General features: G+C 36.5%; 1 protein-coding gene across 1 annotated transcript in view; it reads left to right on the forward strand.

Moving 5' to 3' along the window:
- DNAH9 (dynein axonemal heavy chain 9) overlaps window positions 1–27,592 on the forward strand; it is an 858,849-nt gene that overhangs the window by 706,359 nt on the left and 124,898 nt on the right. The window contains exons 58-59 of the mRNA XM_044675179.1: window positions 15,827–16,020; window positions 17,148–17,296. Of these exons, the coding sequence (XP_044531114.1) occupies window positions 15,827–16,020; window positions 17,148–17,296 (343 nt within the window). The remainder of the gene's footprint in view (window positions 1–15,826; window positions 16,021–17,147; window positions 17,297–27,592) is intronic.

The following is a 27,592-nucleotide window of genomic DNA, read 5'->3' on the forward strand; positions in this document are numbered from 1 at the left end:
AGGGAGACTCTCATCTAGCTCTCCTCTCCCACTAAATATACACTGCTGAGACTTCGAGGGAGTGTCACCCTGAAACTGGGTGACCAGGATGGTTGTGCCACCCCATAGGAGTTGGGGATGAGGCTTCCCTCTAAGAGGAGGTATGGGGAACCCCAATCTGATTCCAAATGAGGGCGGGGTTCACGCAAGCCTCCCTCGAGGTCAGCCAACTTCACAGCAGGTGGTCTGGCTCCAAGATGGCGGCAGCTAGACCAAACTGTGATTTCCCTCCCCTTTGTCTCTCAGGCACTATGGAACTATCTGACTAATGAATATCTTTTATTACTATCACTATAGGGATTGGGGAAAGGAGTGAAGGGCAGAGGGATTTTGGGATGCCCTCTTCTCTATTTCTATGGGATCCACCACTCAGGTAGGAACCTTTGGGGTTCCCACTCCTAAGCGTCTCCCTCCTTGTCTCTTCTTCTTCTATTTCTATTTCTATCTTTTTCTATAATTGCAAGTCGAACTGGAAAGGATCTCTCAGCAAGGTTGGGTATTGGGAGAAGGAGCCCAAGAGATTGCTCCCAAAATGGAGTCCCAAAACCCTTAGCTGACCCAATGGCTGATGGGTGAGAAGCTATGGGATGCTTTTGACCAGGGAATTGGGGTATCAATGTACAAAGAATGGTCCTCAGGAAGCCCTCAGGACTGGATTCCAACTGAGATGTTCTCCTCTCTCAGTCCTCTGCTGGAAGTCCTCCTCCTCCTTCTTCTTCTGGAGAATTACCCAGCATTTTCTCTGGTCCCGACTGTCAGTAACTGTCACCAACGGCCTTCTTCTGGCTTTTTTTGTCCCATCCCCCATCCTTACACCTATTATTAATAATAATTACTATCTTATTCCCACCACTGACCCTGCAGAGGGTCACTTTGGCCCTGAGCAGAGCTGAAGCTATTCTCACTCCCTCTCTGCCTCAATTCCCAGTCTAATCTGACTATCCTAAACTAAGCTCACATTGATTATAGTCTTTAGTGAAAGTTGCAGATCATTGTGGAGTCAGAAGCTGGTACCAGGAGTGACCTAGTCACCCAGATGTAGGTAACGCCCACCAAGGTAACTGAGCAGTTCAGGTCACTGTTACTGGTGATTTCCTCTTGAGACATGATATATCAGTGTCTGGGATCAAATATGTATATCAGGAACTGGCTGGTTTCTCACAGAAACAGATTAAAGATCGATAGTAGGAGAAAGCTTGGTTTAGGAGCTATTTACTTCTCTAGAATTCAAAACCAAATCCTCAATGTCAAGATTATGAGATCTTCCCCTGTACTTCCTGGTTTCTTCCATTCCATCAACCTTCTGTGTCTCCACTCTGGTTTATTATCTTCTTTCCAAATTCCTATTATCACTTCTAATATATCCTGACTGTGGGATCCTAGGCTAGAGACTTCACCTCTCACATGCAGAGCAGGAGCTGGTCTACATTGAAAGAAGTCCTCCATACCTAGAATTTCCTAATGCCAACAAAATCACAGGTCCCACCCACATACAAAGTATTATGTTTTAGTAGAGTTGTGATAAACAATGAAGTCTTTGTCTAACTATGTATTTAGATTTCAAGGAGAACAACATGGTGGATTCTCATAGGGAGCTGCCCCCCTCATAATTTAGGGATAAGACCTTGACCTGTAATTTCCTTATGATAGGGAAATCACTTGTGAGGTAACTCTCTTTACCAAAGCAAGTCTAAAATTCTCTCTGCAATTTAGAATATTAGAGAGCTACCTGGATTGAGCTACACAATTAATGAAATTAAAAGGTAGAACTTGAACCCAGATCTTCCTGGTTTCAAGGCAAGCTTTCTGTCCACCATGCCACACTGTTATGAGGGTTATTTAGCAATTAATTTAGTAATAGTGTTGGACCTAGCAGGAAGGGCTGGAGGATTCCAAGATGGAATGAAGGAGCAGGAAGTGGGGCTTGTGCTCTGAGAGAGGCTCCATTAGTGGTCGGGACATAAATGTTGCTAACCCTGGGAGATCTCAGAGTAAGGGGAAAAACTGCATCCAGATTCCCTGGGATCCTGAGAGGTGAAGGCTTTCAGTGAGTGGACAACAGACTTGCAGAGCAGAACCAAGTAGGGAAGTGGTTTGTGATCTGGTGGACAGAATTTCAAACTCACTCTCCCTACCTGGGTTCCTTGGATCACCTGGTGGAGTTGGTTCTTGGCATCCTGTGACCATCCTTGGATTTACCGCAAGACCCCAAAGCCACCCTTAGGCCCCTTAGCTGAGCTGACCAAACCTGGCTGGAACCAGGTTTGAAGGAGCTTTCTCTGTGACTTCAGTACTGCTTCCTATGGGCCCTGCCTGGCTTAGGTCAATAGGATAGTGTAGTTAAGTCCTTCCCTGCCCACTGTGGTTTGCCCTTAGGTTTCAAGTGTAGAATCCCCTATCCCATTCTTTATTTAGTTACCCTCAATTAAACTGTTATATATTTTACCTTTTGCCTGCTGGTGACTATTGGGCCAGCTGCCATTCCTGTGTCAGTTAAAAGCTTGGCAGTAAACCCTGGTCTCCCTATCCCGGTTGGTCCTATCTCTCCTTCAACCCAGTGTGAACCCACAAACCATTTAGTTACTTTTTTTTTAAACCCTTGTACTTCGGTGTATTGTCTCATAGGTGGAAGATTGGTAAGGGTGGGCAATGGGGGTCAAGTGACTTGCCCAGGGTCACACAGCTGGGAAGTGGCTGAGGCCGGGTTTGAACCTAGGACCTCCTGTCTCTAGGCCTGACTCTCAAGCTACCCAGCTGCCCCCTTACATTTTAATAATAATGGTTAACATCCCTGGTGCCTCACCATTACAGTTTGTCACACCCAGATGGCTGGGTAACAGAGAGACAGACAGGAAGTGTTCTCTTGGGCTGCCAGAGCCACATAAGAAGCTGAGAAGATCTGAACATTCTGTGAGGGGCGGGAGGGGGGGGGCTCAGCCATTGGTTGTGAGCTGAAAGTTCTTAACCAGTGGTGAGCTGCTGAGAGCTGTTCAGCCCCCACCCCTGGTCGTTCATAAAATCTCTGTGGGAAGGCAAAACACTATCAGACCTGGAGTAGCCCCAGAGAAAGGGTTTTTTAACATTTTTTTGTGTGTGTGTTTTGTTCTCTGTTGCTTTATTGTAATTGTTGTTGGTTATTGTTATTGATTGTTGTTCTTAGTTGTTATTAGTCAATAATTGTGGCTAATAATAACAGATATCATATACAACTGGACGGTTTGGGCAATGATGGGAACAATGATATTGAAGGATTGGGTTAATTATGTCCTCTTTACATTGTGGCAAGGAGTATTGGCTATCTCATACCTGTGGTTCAAAATCATACCCAGGTATTGTAGGGGGATAATGGATGTTGAAATAGCACAACCTATTTTAACTATTAATATCTTGGATTTGCTTTCACATACACCAGTCGTGATCCTTACTGGTCATATTGTTTTTAAGTTAAGGTGGATGTTCTTCCGTATTATGTATTGTTGCAAAATCATAGTGGCTTGGTGTTGTAGAGACTCAGAAACTAAACAAATGTTATGGTTATTGCAAATCAAACTGAATAATTTGGAATTATACATGCAGAATGGTGGTGTCTCCTGGTATAATTATATTGATGGGAAAACAAAAATACAGTGAGGCTATTTGTCAGTCTCTGGCATAGCCAGCTACAACTGTCTGAATCTGGATTATGCCACAACATAAATTTTGTCTGAAGACAGCTAGATGATACAGTAGTTGAATGTGCTTGGGGAGTCAAGAAGATTTGATTTCTTACTCTCCAGATCTCCCATTTTAAAAGGTTAAAGTGTATATATAGAAAGTTTAAAGGAATGACCCCAGTGGTCTTTTGGATACAATGAAAAGACAGATAATAATGCATCTTTTTTTAATGATACCTTCATTGACAAAACTATATTTCTTTCTGAGTATTTGATGCTGACAGTGCCAAAGACGTTGGTGGTAAGAATTTTCTTTCTGGGTTTTCAGTAGTTTTGATTTTTTCAGGAGATGGGAGCTGCAGCACCTATAGAGTAGTTTCCAGTGCAAAATTCCACAATGAATATTTCCTTGAATGATGGTCATTGAGACCAGAATGGAAGCAAGGTTAGAGGAATAGAACAGGGGTAAAGAGAAAGCATTGTTGTTCCTATGGCTTTTAAGCTTAACTATGTATACCTATTGTTGATAGATGCTCAGATATTGGGCCTGGGTGGTATCAATGAGAGCAGGCCCCTTATCCACAGGAATGGCTTCCTTCAATTAGATTGCTATTACTGGGACACTTGGCCTTGGTATCTTGGGTTTAATCTACCAAAGTGAGGAGTGTCAGACTCTTTACAGAGAACAAGAAGTTATCCTTTTTGGATAACTTCATGATCTAAAGAAAGCATGGGATTTAGCAATAAAGTGATAACTGGTAACTTAAAGAAAATAGTTTCAGTGGAAGAGTGGTTGTGGGAACCAAATTTCAAGGGTTGAGAAGTGAGTAGGAGGTAAGAAAATAGGGATAGTGAACAATTTTTCTAGAAGTTTGACTGTGAAAGATGGTATTACTTCTGCTTATTAAACTCAAAGTTAATTTTATGTCTTCTTTCCATTTACCTTCTTTCAAGATGTGTTGAATTTGTAAGGCCCTAAATAATCTTCAGCTTGGGTAATGTGGAGCTTGTTCAATTAAGATTCCTTTTCCGTCATGGAAGAGGCTGATCCTAGGCTACTCTTCATCAGATATTGGTATCAGGCAGGAACTAAGTAATGAAACATTAGGGAAAGGAACAAGAATAAAGATAGGGACAGAGAATGGAGTGTAGAGAATTCCCAGATCAAGAAACTATTCCTATCGATTCATTCAACAACTACCATGTAATTTATAGCCTTCAAAGAAATTCCTAGAGCACTAATAAGTTAAGTGATTTGCTCAAGGTCACTGTCAGAGACAGAACTTGAACCCAAGTTTTCCTGGCTTCAAGGCCAGCTCTCTATCCACTGTGCCATGCTGCTTCATAATAAAACATCATGAACAATTTAATTCACCATTTCAAATTCTTTACTGTTCCCATTGAACACAATTTGTTGTTATTCAGTCATGCCTGACTTTTCATGATCTCAAGGACTATAGCACACTTCCATTGTCTACCATCTCTTAAAGTCTGTCCAACTTCATGTTCATTTTTCCATCCTATTTCATACTCTGCCATTCCCTTCTCTTTTAGTCTTTAATCTTTCCCACATCAGAGTCTTTTTCAACGAGTCCTTTCTTCTCATTATGAGGCCAAAGTATTTAAACTTCATTGAAAAGTCCGAATAAATTTAAATATTGACTGATTTGATCTCCTCGCCATCAAAGGGACTCTCAAGAATCTTCTCCAACACTACAATTTGTGTCAATTCTGCAGCACTCAGCTTTCCTTATAGTCCAACTTTCACAACCACAATGCTACTGGAAAAACCAAAGCTTGGGTTATATGACCTTTTGTCAACCAGATGGTGTCTCTTTTTTAGTATGCTGTCCAGATTTTCTATAGCTGTCCTTCCAAGGAGCAAGAATCTTTTAATTTCATGGCCAGAGTTGCTGACTGCAGTGATATTTGAGAACAAGAATATAAAATCTGATAGTTTCCAGTTCTTTTTCCTCTATTATTTGTTAGGAAGTGATAGGACCAGTTGCCAAGATCTTAGTTGGGTTTTGTTTTATTTTTATGTTAAGCTTCAAGCCAGCTTTTACACATACTTCTTTCACCCTCATCAAGAGGCTTCTTGATTCTTCTTTACTTTTTTCTTCACTTCATTGTAACATATTGTAAGAAAATTCTTACAAAGGTAAATCAGAAAGGGAAACTCTGGTATGATATTTCTGAGGTTAGCCAAGAGTGTTGATTAGTTAAGAGACTGTAGTCCAGAGGGGGCTAAAGAAGGGGGAGAGATATATAAGATATTGGTAGTCAGTTATTAGATATTATTTAAAACAATATAGTTATTTATAAAACAAACTAGTACGTGATAATCATGTAACAGGTTTGCAAATAAAGTACTCAGGAAATCTGAAGAATATGTCTATTTATGAATAGCAAGAGTGGGGATAAGGTAATGGAAAGCTTCAATGAGGAAGTAGCATTTGAATTGTATATTGATTGATAAGTATGATTTGAGTATTACTAGGCATTTAGGGGTTTTTAATCCAAATAAATGAAGTTAACACTGCAAAGATAAAAATAATAAAAATATTAACTCACAATGAAACCAGATTTCATGGGATTTTTAGAAGAAATAGATTTTGAGTTAAGGAAGAGAGTAATCAAATGGTCCCTGGACCATTATTGTTGTCCTCTATGAGGGTTTATTTGAAATCTTTAAATACCATATATTTAAGTAATAGGTATGTTGTATACTTCATTGGTAAATCTAACCTCTTACATATCACTTTATTAGTCTTTGAGCAGCTCCAGTTACTATGGATATTAATTTATCACAATTGTCTTTTGCACACAGTCTGATAAAATTAGTTTAATTAGTCATAGTTCCATTAACATTATCCGATGTTACATAGTTCCATTAACACAGTTAGTTAGTTAGTTAGTTAGTTAGTTAACAGTGTAAGATCCGGTACTACCAGGCCCCCATCCTTAACATTTTTTTCATTAGTTCCTTTGATATTCTTGATCTTTTGTTCTTCCAAATTAACCTTGTTATATTTTTTTCTAATTCTTGTTATATTTTTTTCTAATTCTGTAAAAAGGTTTTTTTGGTAGTTTGATAGATATGGCACTAAATAAGTAAATTACTTGGGGTAGGATTATCATTTTTATTAGATTAGCTCATCCTGCCTATGAGAAATTAATATTTTTCCAATTATTTAGATCGAGTTTTAATTGTTTTGTTTGGAAATTGGAAAGTGTTTTGTAGTTGTGTTCATATAGTTCCTGTGTTTGTCTTGGCAGATAAGTATTTTATATTTTCTAGGGTAATTTTAAATGGAATTTCTCTTTCTAACTCTTGCTGCTGAGATGTGTTGGAAATATATAGAAATGCTGATGATTTATGTGGGTTTATTTTCTATCCTGCAACTTTGCTAAAGTTGTTGATTATTTCTACTAGCTTTTTAGTTGATTCTCTAGGATTTTTTAAGTAGACCATCATATCATCTGCAAAGAATGATAGCTTAGTTTCCTCATTGTCTATTTACATACCTTCAGTTTCTTTTTCTTCTCTAATTGCTAGTACTAGTGTTTCTAGTACAATGTTAAATAATAGAGGTGATAATGGGCATCCTTGTTTCACTCCTGATCTTATTGGGAATGCTTCTAATTTATCCTCATTGCAGATGATGTTTGTTAATTGTTTTAGATATATAGTATTTATTATTTTTAGGAAAGGCTCTTCTATTCCTATCCTTTCTAGTGTTTTCAATAGGAATGGGTAGTGTATTTTTTCAAAGGCTTTTTCAGCATCTATTCAGATAATCATGTGATTTTTGTTGGTTTACTTGTTGATATAGTCAGTTATGTGAATGGTTTTCCTAATGTTGAACCCTCCTTGCATTTCTGGTATAAATCCCACCTGATCATAATGAGTAACCCTCGTGATCACTTGCTGGATTCTTTTTGCTAGTATTCTATTTAAGATTTTTGCATCTATGATCTGGTCCTCAAAGAAAAATATCAATGTCTATAAATAGTACATAGCAAACACATACTACTCTAATTACTAAAAGCAACTCTTTTAATTTATATCTTAGTTCTGGAGTTTGGTGATCTATCTTCTTTTAATCTCACATGGTCAGTCAATTAATGAACAAACACTTATTTAGTGCCAAACACTATGTGAGGCACTAAGGATACAAGGACTAAAATGAAACCATTTCTGATCTCAACAAGTTTACATTATATTGCATCCTGCCAAGCCTCAGTCTTGAATCACTCCCACCATTCACTACCTTTGTTTCTATACACTTCTGGATCAACAAAGGTGAAAAAGAGTACAGAATTGTTCTGATTGGGTCCACTACAAGTTAGTTACATAACTTCAATTTCTCCTAAATATTGCATTGGCTTCATCTCACAAACACTAGTTTGTGTCTGTCTCATTGTTGACAACCTTATCAGTAAGCTAATTCTGGGAATAGTAAGGTTTTGTCTGACTTTGTTTTAATTCTGACCTTGGCTGTCTAGAAATATTGTTTTGAGCCCAAGCAGCTGCATTTTAACCAAAAGAGAAATTGTTAACCTCTTGACTTTTGGTTTGATAAGAACTTAAAGTTTTCCAATAAGACTATAATGTTTTTCCAATAAGAAAAGGTGTGGATCAGAAAAAGAGTCAAAAGAGGAGTCAAGATTTTTATCTTAGATAACCCATCCAGTCTGGCTCTGATTTAGAGCAGACAATTCAACACACAGCCTTGCCGGGCTACATTGATCTTTTGATGGGGTTCAAATAAAATATCTATTTGAGACTGTTTCTCTTATTGACCTTCCACATACATGGTCAGTTTTTGTAAAGGGGCTACGTACAGCTAAATTAGACATATTTCTTTCTATTGCCATCTAATAATATTCTCTAGAGGTCTATCACATCCAACTTTTAAAAAAGTATATTCAGGTCCTTAACTTCTTTTTTATTTTATTGTTTTTGTTAGATATATTAAAGTCTAAGATGGTTTAACTGAGATTTTCCCCCCATTGTAGTTTTAATCTCTGTTTCCTCTTATAATTCATTTAATTTTTCCTTTAATATGACATTGGTGCCTATATCAAAAAAATACCAAAGTATTGATATTAATTCATTGTCTATGGTACATTTTGAGGAAAGAGTGTTAGGCCTGGAGTCAAAAAGACTTGATCTTCCCAATTCCAAATCTAGCATCAGACACTTTTTAGCTGTGTAACTCTGGGCAAATCACTTAACACTGTTTGTCTTAGTTTCCTTGTTTGTAAAATGAACTAGAGAAGGAAATGCAAATCATTCTAGTATCTTTGCCAAGACGATCCCAAATGAAGTCATGGTCAAACATGACTGTAAAATGACTAAAACAACAACAATAGGGTATTTTTAGCAAAATGTAATTTTCCTGTTTATCTCTTTTTTAATTAGATCTGCTTTTTGTAGTTTTTTTTTTGTCTGAAATCATCACTACTACCAATTACATGCCAACAAATTTAACACTTACATGTGAAAAAGAAGTATACTTTCAAAAATATAAACTTCCTAGATTGGGAAACTTTTCAGAGAAGTCAAGAAGTATCATAATTGCTTAAGATGGTGGCAGAGTAGAAGCAGCTTGCTTAACCTCTCCTAACCCACACATACAGGACTCCTCAAGAAGACATAAAAACAAATCCAAATGAACAAAGGGTCCCCACAACAGAGCTCAGCATTGAAGGTACCTGGGATCAGGGCGTTCCACACAATAAGGGGGTGAAACAGCTCTCATTAAAACATGAGCTGCGCAACCCCCTAACCCCCACACTATCTACAGTGCCAAAGCCAGCATACAAGAGCTAGAGCGAGCTTGGGGCACCCACTAATTCCTTGGCAGGTACCTGGGGTCACCAGGGCTTGCTCCTGAGAGCAGTAAGACTTAAGACCACTAGAGGCTAAAGAAGGAAGGAACTTTGAACACAGACCCTGAGCGCAGGGGCAGACAGGGATCCTGAGCTCAGGCACAGACTCAGAGCTTCGGACAGGGGAACAAACAAGGGGACCACCAGGATCATTGACCCTGAGAACAACTAGAACTGTGATATCAGGAGCCTAAAGAGCACAGAAGACCCTGGGTGTGAGGATAAACCTGAAAGGGCATGTGGCTCACAATGGGAAGCCATCCACAGGAACCCCAAAAGAGAAAGATCAGCAAGAAGAAATCTGTAACACTCAAAAACTTTTACACAGAGAAAATCCAGACAACAGAGCAAACAGCAGAGGAGAACAAACAATCATATCCAAACATTCTCAAAATAATGAAAACTGGTCACAAGCTCTTGAAGAGTTCAAATCTGACATGATGAGAAAGATGGAAGAGATTTGGTGAGAGAAGTAGGAAATAGCTCAAAAGGAAATTAATAGGTTAGAAGACAGAAACTCCCAAGTGGAGAAAGATGCCCCAAAATCAAACGAAATGGTAAGCAAATTGGAAACCAAAATCTGGCAAGAAAATAACAGTTTAAAAGGCCGAATTTCTCAATTGGAAAGTGAGGCAAGTAAATTGAAGACCAGAAATGACAATTGAAAAGGAAAACCAATCTCTAAAAGACAGAATTGAGCAATTAGAAGCTAATAATCTCTCAAGACAGCAAGAACAAATAAAGAAAAGTCAAAAAAACAGATAAAATAGAAGGAAACATGAAATATCTCAATAAGAAATTGACAGATCAAGAAAACAGGTCTAGAAGAGACAACTTGAGAATCATTTTTCTCCCTGAAAAAGTAGAAATTAATAGAAATTTGGACTCCATACTAAAAGAAATTATTCAGGAAAACTGCTCTGAAGTTCTACAATAAGAGGGCAATATAGACATTGAAAGGATCCATAGATCACCCTCTAAACTAGACCCTGAAAAGACAACTCTCAGGAATATAATAGCCAAATTCAAGAGCTTCCAAGTAAAAGAAAACATTTTATAAGAAGCCAGAAAGAGACAATTCAGATATCAAGGAGCACCAATCAGAATCACACAGGATCTGGCAGCCTCCACATTAAAAGACTGCAAGGCTTGGAATATGATATTCAGAAAAGCAAGAGAACTGAGTCTACAACCAAGTATCACCTACCCATCAAAATTGACAATATACTTCCAAGGGAAAGTATGGGCATTCAACAAGATAGAAGATTTCCAAGTATTTGCACAGAAAAGACGAGGACTAAATGGAAAGTTCAATAATCCAACCACAAAAAAACCAAGAGAAACATGAAAAGATAAATAAGAAAAAGAGGGGAAAGAAAGAAAAATCTTAATTTTAAAATTTGACTCTTTAAAGGCTTCAATTAGATCTAATTATTTGTATTCCTATGTGGAGAAATGGTATGTGTAATTCTCTGTAGTGAACTCTATTCACTATTACAGTATTCACTAATTATAGTAATTAGAAGAATTATTCATAGGGAGAGTTTGGAGTACTAAATGATCTAAAATGATATGGGGAGTGGGAAAGAGGGGGGTGAATAGTAGAGGACACAAAGAGAAATTTGAATGAATAAGGAAAAGATTCTATTACACACAAAGAGGGCATGGGAGGGGAGGGGATGAATACTATTATAAGAAGGAGAGGCAGAGAGCATTAAGAGGTAATATTTAAACCATACTCTCAGTGGAATTAACCCAGAGAGGGAAGAGTAGCTATATCCATTAGGATATAGAACACTACCTAACCCTACTGAGACAGTCAGAAGGGATAAACCAAGGGGAGCAGGAGAGTGGGGAGGTCAAAAAAGGGAAAGGAGATGAAGGGGCAGGGAATTCATTAGGCCTTAAAAATAAAAAGTGGGGAACAGTAAGGGAGGGGGTAGAAAGGGAAATAAATCAAGGGAGGAGACAAGGGTAACTGGCTTAAAGCAAACCACTGGTTTAAAAGGAAATAGTGTAAGAAAAAGGGGTAGAACTAGGAGAGGATACCAAAATGTTGGCGAATAAACAGCTGATAGTTATAATTCTGAATGTGAATGGGATGAACTCTCCCATAAAATGGAAACAAATAGCAAAGTGGATTAGAAACCAAAATCCTACCATATGTTGTCTACAAGAAATACATACGAGGCAGGTGGACATACACAGGTTTAAGGTAAAGGGCTTTAGCAAAATCTTTTGGGCTTCAAATGAGAAAAAGAAGGCAGGAGGGGCGATCATAATTTCTAACAAAACCAAAGTAAAAAAAGATATGATTAAAAAAGACAGGGAAGGTCATTACATCCTGTTTAAAGGCAGTATAGACAATGAGGAAAATAACTACTCAATATGTATGCACTAAGTGGCATAGCATCCAAATTCATAAAAGAGAAAGTGGAAGAGCTCAAGAAGGAAATAGATAGCAAAACCATACCAGTGGGGCATCTATTTCATTGAAGAGAATGACAATGATGAGACATCCTAACAAACTCTGTGGGATGCAGCTAAGGCAGTACTCAGTGGGAAATTTATATCCTTGAGTGCACATATTAACAAATTAGGGAGGGCAGAGATTAAAGAATTGGGCATGCAATTTAAAAAACTAGAAAGCGAGCAAATTAAAAATCCCCAGATGAAAACTAAATTAGAATTATTAAAAATCAAGGAAGAAATTAATAAAATTGAAAGTAAAAGAACTATTGAATTAATAAATTAAGACTAGAAGCTGGTATTTTGAAAAAACAGATAAAATTGACAAAGTACTGGTCAATCTAATAAAAAAAGGAAAGAAGAAAACCAAATTGACAGTATCAAAGATGAAAAGGGAGACCTCATCTCTAATGAAGGGGAAATTAAGGCAATCCTTAAAAACTATTTTGCCCAATTATATGGCAATAAATATAGCAATTTAGGTGATATGGATGATTATTTACAAAAATATAAATTGCCGAGATTAACAGCAGAAGATAAAATACCTAGATAATCCCTATCTGAAAAGAAAATTGAACAAGCCATCACAGAACTCCCTAAGAAAAAATCCCCAGGACCAGATGGATTCACAAGTGAATTCTATCAAACCTTCAAAGACAAATTAATCCCAATACTATACAAATTATTTGATATAATAAGCAAAGAAGGAGTCCTACCAAATTCCTTTTATGACACAAATATGGTACTGATTCCAAAGCCAGGGAGATCAAAAACAGAGAAAGAAAACTACAGACCAATCTCCCTAATGAACATAGATGCAAAAGTCTTAAATAGAATACTAGCAAAGAGACTCCAACAAGTGATGAAGAGGATCATCCACCATGATCAGGTGGGTTTTATACCAGGAATGAAAGAATGGTTCAACATTAGGAAAACCATCCACATAATTGACCATATAAACAATCTAAAAACAAAAATCACATGATTATCTCAATAGATGCTGAAAAAGCCTTTAACAAAATATAGCACCCATTCCTATTGAAAACACTGGAAAGTATAGGAATAGAAGGACCTTTCCTAAAAATAATAAACCGTATATATCTTAAACCATCAACCAGCATCATATGCAATGGGTATAAATTAGAAGCCTTTCCAATAAGTCCAGGAGTGAAACAAGGATGCCCATAACATAGTACTAGAAACAATAGCATTAGCAATTGGAGAAGAAAAAGAAATTGAAGGTATCAAAATAGGCAATGAGGAGACTAAGCTATCACTCTTTGCAGATGATATGATGGTATACTTAAAAAATCCTAGAGAATCAACTAAGAAGCTGGTTGAAATAATCAACAACTTTAGCAAAGTTGCAGGATACAAAATAAATGCACATAAATCATCAGCATCGGAAATATATATTTCCAACACATCTAAGCCGCAAGAGGTAAAAAGAGAAACACCATTTTAAATCATCCTAGACAACATAAAATACTTAGGAATCTATCTACCAAAACAAACACAGCAATTATACGAAAACAACTACAAAACACTTTCCAAACAAATAAAACTAGATCTAAACAATTGGAAAAACATTGACTGCTCATGGGTAGGACGAGCTAACATAATAAAAATGACCATTCTATCCAAATTAATTCACCTTTTTAGTACTACACATATCAAACTACCAAAAAACTTTTTTACTGAATTAGAAAAAACTATAACAAAGTTCATTTGGAAGAACAAAAGATCAAGAATATCAAGGGAAATAATGAAAAAAATGTGAAGGAAGGGGGCCTAGCAGTATCAGATATTAAACTATACTATAAAGCAGAGGTCATCAAAATGATATGGTACTGGCTAAGAGACAGAAGGGAGGATCAGTGGAATAGACTTGAGGTAAGTGACGTCAGCAAGACAGTGTATGATAAACCCAAAGAGCCCAACTTTTGGGACAAAAATCCACTATTTGACAAAAACTGCTGGGAAATTTGGAAAACAATATGAGAGAGATTAGGCTTATATCAATATCTCATACCCTACACCAAGATAAATTCAGAATGGGTGAATGACTCGAATATAAAGAGGGAAACTATAAATAAATTACGTGAACACAGAATAGTATACTTGTCAGATCTCTGGGAAAGAAAAGATTTTAAAACCAAGCAAGAGTTAGAGAAAATTACAAAATGTAAATTAAATGATTTTGATTACATCAAACTAAAAAGCTTTTGTACAAACAAAAACAATGCAGCCAAAATCAGAAGGGGAACAACAAATTGGGAAAAAATCTTTATAACAAAAAACTCTGACAGGGGTCTAATTATTCAAATATACAAGGAGTTAAAGCAATTGTATAAAAAATCAAGCCATTCCCCAATTGATAAATGGGCAAGGGATATGAATGGGCAATTTTCAAATGAAGAAATCAAAAGTATCAATAAGCACATGAGAAAGTGTTGTAAATCTCTAATAATTAGAGAAATGCAAATCAAAACAACTCTGAGGTATCACCTCACACCTAGCAGGTTGGCTAAAATGACAGAAGGGGAGAGTAATGAATGTTGTAGGGGATGTGGCAAAATCGGGACATTAATGCATTGCTGGTGGAGCTATGAACTGATCCAACCATTCTGGCTGGCAATTTGGAACTATGCTCAAAGGGCTATAAAAGAATGCCTGCCCTTTGATCCAGCCATACCATTGTTGGGTTTGTACCCTAAAGAGATCATAGACAAACAGATGTTCAAAAATATTATAGCTGTGCTTTTTGTGGTGGCAAAAAACTGGAAAATGAGGGGATACCCTCCAATTGGGGAATGGCTGAACAAATTGTGGTATATACTGGTGATGGAATACTATTGTCCTCAAAGGAATAATAAACTGGAGGAATTCCATGTGAACTGAAAAGACCTCCAGGAACTGATGCAGAGCGAAAGGAGCAGAGCCAGAAGAACATTGTACACAGAGACTGATATACTGTGGTAAAATTGAATGTAATGGACCTCTGTACCAGCAGCAATGCAATGACCCAAGACAATTCTGAGGGACTTATGGTAAAGAACGCTACCCACATTCAGAGGAAGAATTGCAGGAGAGGAAACATAAGAAAAGCAACTGCTTGAACGCATGGGTTGGGGTGGACATGATTGAGGGTGTGGACTCGAAACTACCACACCAATGGAACCACCAACAATTTGGAAATAGGTCTTGATCAAGGACACATGACAAAACCAGTGGAAATGTGCGTCGGCCATGGGTGGGGGGAGTGGGGGGGGGTGAAGGGGAAAGTAGGAGCATGAATCATGTAACCATGTTAAAAATGATTATTAATAAATGTTTAAATTAAAAAAAAAGAATTTTCTAACAAACACAGGGGAAAAAAAGAATATAGGTATAAAAGCAGCACCCCTGGCTTGATTGATTCACTCTTTGAGGGTTCTGTGGGGTAGGTCACCCCATTTAAGAACCTTTAAGTTATACTGCTTACTATATTTTTCCCTTGATCTGAGAACTCTGGATTTTGTCAACAATATTACTAGAGTTTTCAATTTGGGATTTCTTTCAGAAGGGTAATTGATTAATTCTTTCAATATTTATTTTGCCTCTAGTAATATGATATTTGAACAGTCTTATGATTTTTTTGATAACCCGATGATTCTTAAATTGTCTCTCCTTAATCTGTTTTCTGAGTAAATTTTTTTTCCTATGAGGTAAGGGACACATTTCTTCTTATTCTTCTTATTATTAAATGTTCTCTGAATTTTTTCTAGACTCTTTCATCAATGGAAGAATTTTGTAATCTGGATCGGGACATTGAAGGATCTGCCAAGCGTTGGAAAAAATTTGTGGACTCAGAGTGCCCTGAAAAGGAGAAATTCCCCCAAGCATGGAAAAACAAGTCATCTCTGCAACAACTGTGTATGATGAGGGCAATGAGACCTGACCGAATGACATATGCTATAAGGTAAAGATCCCAAGTTGGCAGGGAAGGCTAACTTTTGTTGTGGGAGGGACATCAAGACAATTAAGGAAACATTCACTAAGTAGGAGCCTCAGAGTCCCCACTTTATTCAAGTCTCAAAACCATCCAAAGAAAGAGTTAGGACTCATTGATTTTATGGTAACATAACACTGTTTTGATACCCCTCAATCCCTTTATTCCCCAAAGGAGATAATTTTTTATATTCTATTACCATACCAATTTATTTTCTTAAGATCTGAAAGAGGCAGGTGGGGAACGTTTAGTAATTAGAATATGAAGAGGAAACGTAGGAACTGGTCACACTTTGATCAATGGAGGATAGGAAGTTAAAGAGTAGTGGAAAACTGGAACTATGCTGAGAGAAACATCAATTTATTCTGAAGTTGTCCTGGAACCTACAAGTACATGTCCATGTCACATTCATTTACTTCCCATCTATAAAGTAATCAAAGGTAACTGACCATAGCTTTATAACTAAAAGGGGCCTTGTAGATCATTTAGTCTGATGCCCTCATTTTATAATTGAAACTTATGTTTATCCAGTGAAATGTTATAGTAACTCCTTCTATATTATCAGACTAAGTTCTTTACCCTCTGCTTTCCAGAATACGTACCAAGATTGTTGCTCTCTCCCGTCACACATCATTGAATGTGTGACTAAATGAAAATCTACTGGTGAAAATCTAGTCATTGGTGAAACATGCATCCAGGGCAGGTTCCTTTTTTCATATGCACCCCCACACATCAAACCTAAACATCCTCTTTCTAAGATCATGGTGTTCCTGAGAGAGCTCATATCTTTCAGTTTTTATTGTTCACATCTTATCATATTATAGTAAAGAGATTCTTTACTCTTTGGAATTCATCTGCAGTATCCAAGGATTTTGGGCATGAGCTGATTTGCACTTCCTTCAAGTTTTAAATTATTTGATTTTATAAAATATAGTCAATACTTACTTCACATTCATATGTCAAGGAAAGATCACTAAATTATAACCTGAGAAACCTTGGTTCTAGTTCTCATTCTACATTAGATCTATGTAAATAACCTTAGGAAAGTTACTTCCTCTGACTTGACCTCTTTTTTGATCTTATTTTTTTCCTGGCAGAAATTTTGTGGAAGAAAAGCTAGGAAGCAAATATGTGGTGGCAAGAGCATTAGATTTCTCTACCTCTTTAGAAGAATCAGGGCCTGCAATGCCCATGTTCTTCATTCTGTCTCCAGGTGTTGACCCACTGAAAGACGTGGAGAAGGAAGGTAAGAGGACCTTGCATCAGAGCCAACCTCAAGTCAATATCATGGTCTTTCTTCATATTATTATTTTTTTTACTAAAAATAAAATAAAATTAGTATTTCCATATGCAAAGTGGAACAGAAAAAGAGAATTATATATGAAACCAAAAACATAACATTACATGCTTTTTTAGGTAATAATATAATTGAATATTGTTATATTTAACAAGTAATTATTTTAATAAAGTTTACTTCAAAGAAAAACACCATAGCAGACAGAAAAAGTGTAATAAGTTAGTTTTAATGAGAATGTATTTACATTCAAGGATAGTCAGGGATGAAGGAAACCAGTCAGGTCCTCTGGGGCTCCAGATAGAATCAGACACCCGATTTCATTAATCAGACATTAAAATCTGAAGGGTTTTTATAGGATTTTTAACTGGGTCAAATAAGATTAAGCAAAGAGGAAAGGGGAAAGAGAGTGAGGAGGCTGGACCCTATTATTGGTGCTGATTCATGCTAGTTGTGTGGTAGAGGGTGGAGAGGAGAAGATAGAAGGAACTGAAAGACATTCAAACTCCCCACCAGCTCTTATTTTAACTAAGTGACTCAGGGTCACTTGAGCATCCCTGGGGCATCTTTTAATGGGGTAGGGAAGCTACTAGGGTCTTCAATCTGCCTTGAAACCCCACAAATGAGATAAAACTTGGTCTGACAAATTTAATCCACAGAAATCTGCCTCTGGTGCAAAATCCAAGGGCATACCTGGGCTAGGAGCCAGTTATTTAGTAGTTTTATAAGCCTGCCCTGAAATATCTGTCTTAGCCAGTCTACCCAGAAACCTCAATGGAGCCATTCTCCCCAGAAACCCCAGTAGTGTCAGGAGAGTAAGTTCACAAGTCATTTCCCTGACATAATTAATATTTCTCTTTTCAATGTTGATGGACTGATTGTATCCTGTTCCTTAGGGAAGTTAATGTGCCTGATAACTTTCCCTGTTTTACAGATCTAGAAGCAACATGAGGTACTTTGCAAGACATACACACACACACACACACACACACACACACACACACACACACACCTCCCACTTCTGACAGAGGATAATTAACAGATGGTGGAATAGTGGGAAATACAATCTTAGAATAAAGACGTTAATGATAACAAAAGAGAAATAGAAGGAATGCAAAGGGGACATAATTATGGTTCTTTGTAGCATTGATGAAGACTTTACAACCCAGCCCAAAGCATACAGGAGTTCAACAAAGTTATACAGCTCCTAGTGTGCAGGACATGATGGTAAGATTTGTCAGTTATCTCATGCCACTTTCTATAGAAAACTGTCTTAATGTCAGAAATCTGCTGTTCCAAGCTACTTGTAGTTAAAAAACAAACCAAACAATGACAGCACTAATTACTTTCATCTCAAATGCCAGTCCAGGCTGCAAGTCTGTTAGCTGCCACCTTGGAATCAGTAAAATTTGAACCCTCCTTTCCTCGGATTTGGGTAAAGCTTGACAGGCCTGACATCTACTATTAATTTATTTGGGGGGGGGGGTTCATTATTTTACTCAATAAGGTTAACAAACTCCATCAAATGCCTTTGGTAGAACTATACAGTTGTTTTAACTTTCTTCAACTATTAGTGATTTAGAACATTTTTTTCTTATGGCAATTGATATTGGATTTCTTCTTAGAAAACTGCTTGTTCATATCTTTGAACATTTTTCAATTGGGGAATGGGTTGCCACATACTCTTTTCCCCCCCATGGTTACATGATTTTTGTTGTCTCCCTCCCTTTTCCCCTCCCCCTCCCAGAGATAACAAGCAATTTCACTGGGTTATACATGTATCATCACTATTATTTGTTTTTGTAATAAAGTAATCTTTTAAAACCAAAATCCCAAATCATATACCCACAAAAACAAGTGATAAATCATATTTTGTCTTATGGATTTCTACTCCCACAGTTCTTTCTCTAGATGTGGATAGCATTCTTTCTCATAAGTCCCTCAAAGTTGCCCTGGATCATTGCTTTCAGTAACAAAGTCAATTATATTTGATTGTCCTACAGTGTTTCACTTTATGTATATAATGTTCTCTTTCTGCTTATTTCTCTCTGCATCAGTTCATTAAAGTTTTTCCAGTTCATATAGAAATCCTCTAGTTCATCATTTCTTATAACACAATAATATTCTATCACCATCATATGCCACAATTTGTTCAGCCATTCCCCAATTGAGGGACAATTCGTTTTCCAATTTTTTTGACACCACAGAAAATGTAGCTATAAGTATTTTTGTACAAAAAGAACCTTTCCCATGTTTTTTTTTATCTCTTTGGGATACAAACCCAGTAGTGGTATTGCTGGATCAAAGGAATGCATCCTTTTAAAGTCTTTTGGGCATAATGCCAAATTGCCTTTCAGATTGGTTGTAGGAATTAATTTTGCCACATTCCCTCCAACATTTATTATTTTCCTTTAATGTCATATTGATCACTCTGGTAGGTGTAAGGTGTAAGAATTGCATTTCTCTAATCAGGAGGAATTTAAAATATATTTTTCATATAATTATTGATAGTTTTGATTTCTTCATATAAAAACTTCCTTGATCATTTGTCAACTGGGGAATGATTTTATTTCTTATAAATTTGACTTAGTTCTTTGTATATTTGAGAAATTAGATCTTTGCCTGACAGCTACTATTAACTCAATTGCTGAACCAAGCCTAACTTAATCCTTTGTAGAAACCATAGTCATTAAGTATAATGGTGGCAATATTTTCCAAGTAAATGGTCTCTAAGACCTCTACACAGTATTGACTCCAAGACGGAAGGTGAGGGTTTATTTAAAAGAAAAAAAAAGAATGAAAATAGTGTCCAATCAATCTCCTAAGCTATCATTTATTTAGGCCAGAGAGGATGGCAATTTACTACCTAATATATAGAGAAACCCCTGGGTCTAAGCTTATAATGACCTTCCGATGAGATACCAGTAAGCAGGATATAGCACTCAGAGGCCAGGGAAATTTTTTAACACCTGAAACATATAGATAGGAAGTATCTATCATGAGACTACATAATTGGGCAACATATATTTGATTATAAATTGATTGCCCAGGGAGGTAAGAAGAAGGCAATGCTAGAATTGTATTGCTTGGAAGGGCCATTGAGTCCTAAGAGTTTAAAAGATATACTAGAGGAAAAAAAAATTTCTGTGGAACCACGGACTAATCTCTTCTGTACAAATGGGTGGTAATATCCAGGCCAAGGCATCCTCTGACTAGAAAAATTTCATCTACATAATGCAACAGTCTGGATCAATGCATGGAGCTCCTCAGGAAATTCATATGCTATTAGTTGAGAACATTCAAGGCCCTGAATAACCAGTAAAGGCATGTTTGGTATTTGCCCTATTGCCTATCAGTTTCCTTTTCTTGGGGTTCCGTTTATGGCCTATGAATATCTTCTGTGACCTTAACAACCATACTCAAAATGAGGGGGGTTTGGGGTTGGGGTTCGGGTTGGAGACAGACAAAAGTGTAAATTTTGGATAGGAACTAGTGTTTCTGATTAGCCAGCAGTTTCAGTTCATCCAAGTCTTCTGCCTTAGAAGCCTGCCAGATAAGGGACAGGAAAGCACTCCATAGTTAAAAGGGGTTACCCTTAAGGAGGAAGTGATGAGTATCAGTGTGTTTAGAATCTGTCAACATATTACCTTCCATGCAATTAAACCATGTAGTGTAGAGCAGTGTAGAGGCAAGCAGACAATTTACTTTTCATTCATTGTTTGTATTTATTAAGGAGGATTGAGTTTTCCACTTTCCTTCTGAACCTCTAGTACTTCCTCTGCCCCATTATAATTAATCTCTTCTTAGGGACCTTGAGGAGTCCCTCTTTCCCACTAATAGCACTTTGATGTCAATGAGTAACTACACTGAGAAGTTTAATTTCCTTACAGCAGCCTGACAATACCCTCTATCTGAAACCTGTTTGAATCAGTTTTCTTATTTATAAAATAAGGATCATATTAGCCCTTACATCACAGATGTTTTAGATCAAATGTAAAGCAATACATAATACAGTGCCTAACGTGTAATAGATGCTTAATAAATCCTTACCTGAGAGGGAAGAGTAGCTATATCCATTGGGATATAAAACTCTATCTAACCCTACTGAGAAAATCAGAAGGGATAAAACAAGGGGAGCAGGAGAGTGGGGAGGTCAAAAAAGAGAGAGGAGAAGAAGGGGGAGGGAATTCATTAGGCCTTAAAAATAAAAAGAGGGGAATAATAAAGGAGGGGTTAGAAAGGGAAGTAGATCAAAGGAGGGGACAAGTGTTACTGGCTTAAAGCAAACCACTGGTTTAAAAGGAAATAGTTTAAGAAGAAGAGGTAGAAATAAGAGAGGATACCAAAATGTTGGTGAATACACAACTAATATTGTAACTCTGAATATGAATGGGATAAACTCACCCATAAAATGGAAGCAAGTAGCAGAGTGGATGAGAAACCAAAATCCTACCATATGTTGTCTACAAGAAACATATATGAGGCGGGTGGACATACACAAGTTTAAGGTAAAGGGCTTGAGCAAAATATTTTGGACATCAAATGAGAAAAAGAAGGCTGGAGTGGAGATTATGATTTCTGACAAAGCCAAAGTAAAAAAAAGATATGATTAAAAAAGACAGGGAAGGTCATTACATCCTGTTTAAAGGCAGTAAAGACAATGAGGAAATAACAGTGTTCAATATGTATGCACTAAGTGGCATAGCATCCAAATTCATAATGGAGAAACTGGCAGAGCTCAAGAAGGAAATAGATAGTAAAAACCATAATAGTGGGAGATCTAAATATTACTCTTTCAGATCTCGATAAATCAAACCAAAAAATAAATAAGAAAGAGGTAAGAGAGGTGAATGAAGTCCTAGAAAAATTAGATTTAATTGATATGTGGAGAAAAGTAAATAGGGGCAAAAAGGAATACACCATCTTTTCAGCTGCACATGGTACATTCACAAAGATTGACCATGTAATAGGGCATAGAAATATTGTAAACAAATGCAAAAAAGCAGAAATAATAAATGTAACCTTCTCAGATCATAATGCAATAAAAATAATAATTAGTAAGGGCACCTGGTTCTCCAAAACCAATTAGTCAAAAAAGAAATCATAGAAACAATCAAAAATTTCATTGAAGAGAATGACAATGAAGAGACATCCTACCAAACTCTGTGGGATGCAGCTAAGGCAGTACTCAGGGGAAAATTTATATCCTTGAGTGCACATATTAACAAATTAGGGAGGGCAGAGATTAATGAATTGGGCATGCAAATTAAAAAAATAGAAAGCGAGCAAATTTAAAATCCCCAAATGAAAACTAAATTAGAAATACCAAAAATCAAGGGAGAAATTAATAAAATCAAAAGGAAAAGATTTAACATTGATTTAACAAATAAGACTAGAAGCTGGTATTTTGAAAAAACAGATAAAATTGACAAAGTACTGGTCAATCTAATAAAAAAAAAGGAAAGAAGAAAACCAAATTGACAGTATCAAAGATGAAAAGGGAGACCTCACCTATAATGAAGGAGAAATTAAGGCAATCATTAAAAACTATTTTGCCCAATTATATGGCAATAAATATAGCAATCTAGGAAATATGGATGAATATTTAGAAAAATACAAATTGCCTAGATTAACAGCAGAAGAAAGAGAATACCTAAATAATCCCATATCAGAAAAAGAAATTGAACAAGCCATCAAAGAACTCCCTAAGAAAAAATTGCCAGGGCCTGATGGATTCACAAGTGAATTCTATTAGATTTTCAAAGAGCAACTAATCCCAATACAATAGAAATTATTTGATATGATGAGAAAAGAAGAAGTCCTCCCAAATTCCTTTTATGACACAAATATGGTACTGATTCCAAAACCAGGGAGATCAAAAACAGAGAAAGAAAACTACAGACCAATCTCCCTAATGAACATAGATGCAAAAGTCTTAAATAGAATACTAGCAAAGGGACTCCAGCAAGTAATCAAGAGGATCATCCACCATGATCAGGTGGGATTTATACCAGGAATGTAAGGATGGTTTAACATTAGGAAAACCATCCACATAATTGACCATATCAACAGTCTAACAAACAAAAATCACATGATTATCTCAATAGATGCTGAAAAAGTGTTTCACAAAATATAGCACCCATTCCTATTGAAAACACTGAAAAGTATAGGAATAGAAGGACCTTTCCTAAAAATAATAAACAGTATATACCTAAAACCATTGCCCAGCATCATATGCAATGGGGATAAATTAGAAGCCTTCCCAATAAGATCAGGCATAAAATAAGGATGCCCATTATCACCTCTATTATTTAACATTGTACTAGAAACACTAGCAGTAGCAATGAGAAGAAAAAGAAATTGAAGGTATCAAAATAGGCAAGAGGAGACTAAGCTTTCACTCTTTGCAGATGATATGATGGTCTCCTTAAAAAATCCTAGAGAATCAACTAAGAAGCTTGTAGAAATAATCAACAACTTTAGCAAAGTTGCAGGATACAAAATAAATGCACATAAATCATGAGCATTTCTATATATTTCCAACACATTAGAGCAGCAAGAGGTAGAAAGAGAAACACCATTTAAAATCATCCTAGACAATATAAAATACTTAGGAATCTATCTACCAAAACAAACACAGCAATTATACGAAAACAACTACAAAACACTTTCCAAACAAATAAAATTAGATCTAAACAATTGGAAAAACATTGATTGCTCATGGGTAAGACGAGCTAACATAATAAAAATGACCATTCTACCCAAATTAATTTACCTACTTAGCGCCGTACCTATCAAACTACCAAAAAACTTTTTACTGAATTGGGAAAAAATATAACAAAGTTAATTTGGAATAACAAAAGATCCAGAATATCAAGGGAAATAATGAAAAAAAAATGTGAAGAAAGGTGGCCTAGCAGTACCAGATATTAAACTATACTATAAAGCAGCAGTCATTGAAACAATATGGTACTGGTAAGAGACAGAAGGGAGGATCAGTGGAATAGACTTGGGGTAAGTGACATCAGCAAGACAGTGTATGATAAACCCAAAGAGCCCAACTTTGGGGACAAAAGTCCACTATTTGACAAAAAATGATGGTAAAATTGGAAAACAATATGGGAGAGATTAGGCTTTGATCAACATCTCACACCCTACACCAAGATAGATTCAGAATGAGTGAATGACTTGAATATAAAGAGGGAAACTATAAATCAATTAAGTGAACACAGAATAGTATACTTGTCAGATCTCTGGGAAAGAAAAGATTTTAAAACAAAGCAAGAAAATTACAAAATGTAAAAAAATTGATTTTGATTATATTAAATTAAAAAGCTTTTGTACAAACAAAAACAATGCAACCAAAATCAGAAGGGAAACAACAAATTGGGAAAAAATCTTTATAACAAAAACTCTGACAGGGGTCCAATTACTCAAATATACAGGGAGTTAAATTAATTGCATAAAAAAAAATCAAGCCATTCCCCAGTTGATAAATGGGCAAGAGACATGAATAGGCAATTTTCAGATAAAGAAATCAAAAGTATCAATAAGCACATGAAAAAGTGTTCTAAATCTCTAATAATTAGAGAAATGCAAATCTAAACAACTCTGAGGTATCACCTCACACTTAGCAGATTGGCTAAAATGAAAGAAGGGGAGAGTAATGAATGTTGGAGGGGATGTGGCAAAATTGGGACATTAATGCATTGCTGGTTGAGTTATGAACTGATCCAGCCATTCTGGCTGGCAATTTGGAATCATGCTCAAAGGGCTATAAAAGAATGCCTGCCCTTTGATCCAGCCATACCATTGTTGGGTTTGTACCCCAAAGAGATCATAGATAAACCAACTTGTATGAAAATATTTATAGCTGTGATATTTGTGGTGGCAAAAAACTGGAAAATGAGGTTATGCCCTTCGATTGGGGAATGGCTGAACAAATTGTGGTATATGCTGGTGATGGAATACTATTGTGCTCATAGGAATAATAAACTGGAGGAATTCCATGTGAACTGGAGAGACCTCCAGGAATTGATGCAGAGTGAAAGGAGCAGAACCGGAAGAACATTGTACATAGAGACTGATACACTGTGGTAAAATCAAATGTAATAGACTTCTGTACTGGCAGCAAAGCAATGACCCAGGACAATTCTGAGGGATTTATGGAAAGGAACAGTACCCACATTCAAGGGAAGAAATATAGGAGTGGAAACACAGAAGAAAAACAACTACTTGAACACATGGGTTGAGGTGGACATGATTGGGGATATAGACTCAAAACTACCACACCAATACAACTATCAACCATTTGGAAATAGGTCTTGATCGATGACACATGTTAAAACCAGTTGAAATGCGTGTAGGTCTATGGGGAGAGGGGACATTTTGGGGGTGAAGGGGAAAATAAGAACATGAATCATGTAACCATGATAACTTTTCTAAAATATAAAAATTATTTATGAATAAATAAATGCAAAAAAGAAGAAATGGACAATATATCACAGTAATGAAAAAAATTTTAAACGATGAAATTAACACTAAGGAAGATGAAATCAAAGCAATTATAATGAGTTATTTTGCCCAATTATATGCCAACACATCTAACTATTTAAATGAAATGCAATAATACTTACAAAAATATAAACTGCCTAGACTAACAAAGGAGGAAATAGAATATCTAAATAAACCTATTTTAGAAAAAGAAATTGAACAGGACATAAATGAACTTCCAAAAATAAAAGCATCAGGACTAAATGGATTTACAAATTAATTCTACCAAACACTTAAAGATCATCTACTTCCAATATTAAATAAATTATTTAAAATAATTAGTAAAGTAGTAGTCCTGCCAAACTTCTTTTATGAAATAAATAAAGCACTGATACCTAAGCCAAGAAGAACAAATACAGAGAGGGGATAATTATAGACCAATTTCATCTTGGAGGCATCTACCACTTTCCAGGGATTTATGGAAAAAGTAGTTTACAGGTGTGAATTGCCTTAGAAATGTTGGTATACCATTATCTTTGCAAAACACTAACAGAACATAAGAAAAGGTTCTTGAAAATGTTGAACTAGCTAGAAGAAAAGTAGTCTGAAGCTATCAATAGAAAAGTATGCAAAGCCTCTGTTATGCATGTGGGTCACAAGATGTGAGCACTGTACCAAAGAAGATAAAGCCACTTCTGAATTTGTCATGTCTACAGAATCTTCTGACACTTAAGAACTTTTCTAAGAGGTAGTAGTTACAGTTGCAAATTTGTCATCCACCAGATAGTGTCCCAACTTTGTATGTGAATAGCATTATACCAACTTTCCTTGCCTCCATTAACTGGCAGCATGAGCAGATGAATGATAAAGGACCAAGAGAAGTTATATGTCAAAAAGCAAGGAAATAATGCCATAGGACTTAATAAGCTCCAGGCATCAGAACTGTTGAGACAATGGCAGAAATTGGAACTATGCAGGGGAACAACAGGTGACATTTCTAACAAGTATTCATTAAACACTTATTCATTAAATTCTGGACCAAATTCTGGGAATGCAAATATAAATAGAAAGACAGTCACCGCTGTCAAGTAGCTTACATTCAAATGGAGAGGAAGGGTAAGAATATATAAAGATGCCTTTCAGCATATACTCAGATTGGTAAAATGTCCTGTTGGACAGATGAAAATGGTCTTCTGCAACCAAAGAAATCTGATAGTATCTACTATACAAGTCCATGTCTTAGAATTAATTATTAGTTGCCAAAGCAGGCAATCTAGCACATCTTAAATCTGGCTGTTGCATCAATATTAGGGGTTTTTTGAGTCAAGTTTCAAAAACCCAGTGGTTTTTAGGCTAATATTTAAGATTTTGCTTGATTTGTGCATAAATTGGATATAAGTGAGGCAAAATTACACAAAGTCATCACCCTTGATCTCTCTTCCAGAGACTTTAAAGTCCAGGAGCAAGACAAAAGTCAGGATGCCTGGGGATTTGGATGCAATAGATGACCTTGACATCTTCAATGTCTCACCCAGAGCACTTGCTTCAACTGCCTTCATGGTTATTGGAACAAATTGTTCTCATCTGTCCATTCCACTGGAGGAAGTCTTCACATACCTCTCCTAACTCACTGATAGGTTTGTCACTGAGTAGGATAAAAATGACCACCCACCCAAATTACAATTACAAACCTGGAGTCAGAGAGTAAGAGTATAAGAAGCAGTCTTTATTTTTCTCATTAGAAGGAAAAATTGC

This window comes from Gracilinanus agilis, chromosome 4, assembly GCF_016433145.1.
Source record: "Gracilinanus agilis isolate LMUSP501 chromosome 4, AgileGrace, whole genome shotgun sequence".
Lineage (NCBI taxonomy): Eukaryota > Metazoa > Chordata > Mammalia > Didelphimorphia > Didelphidae > Gracilinanus > Gracilinanus agilis.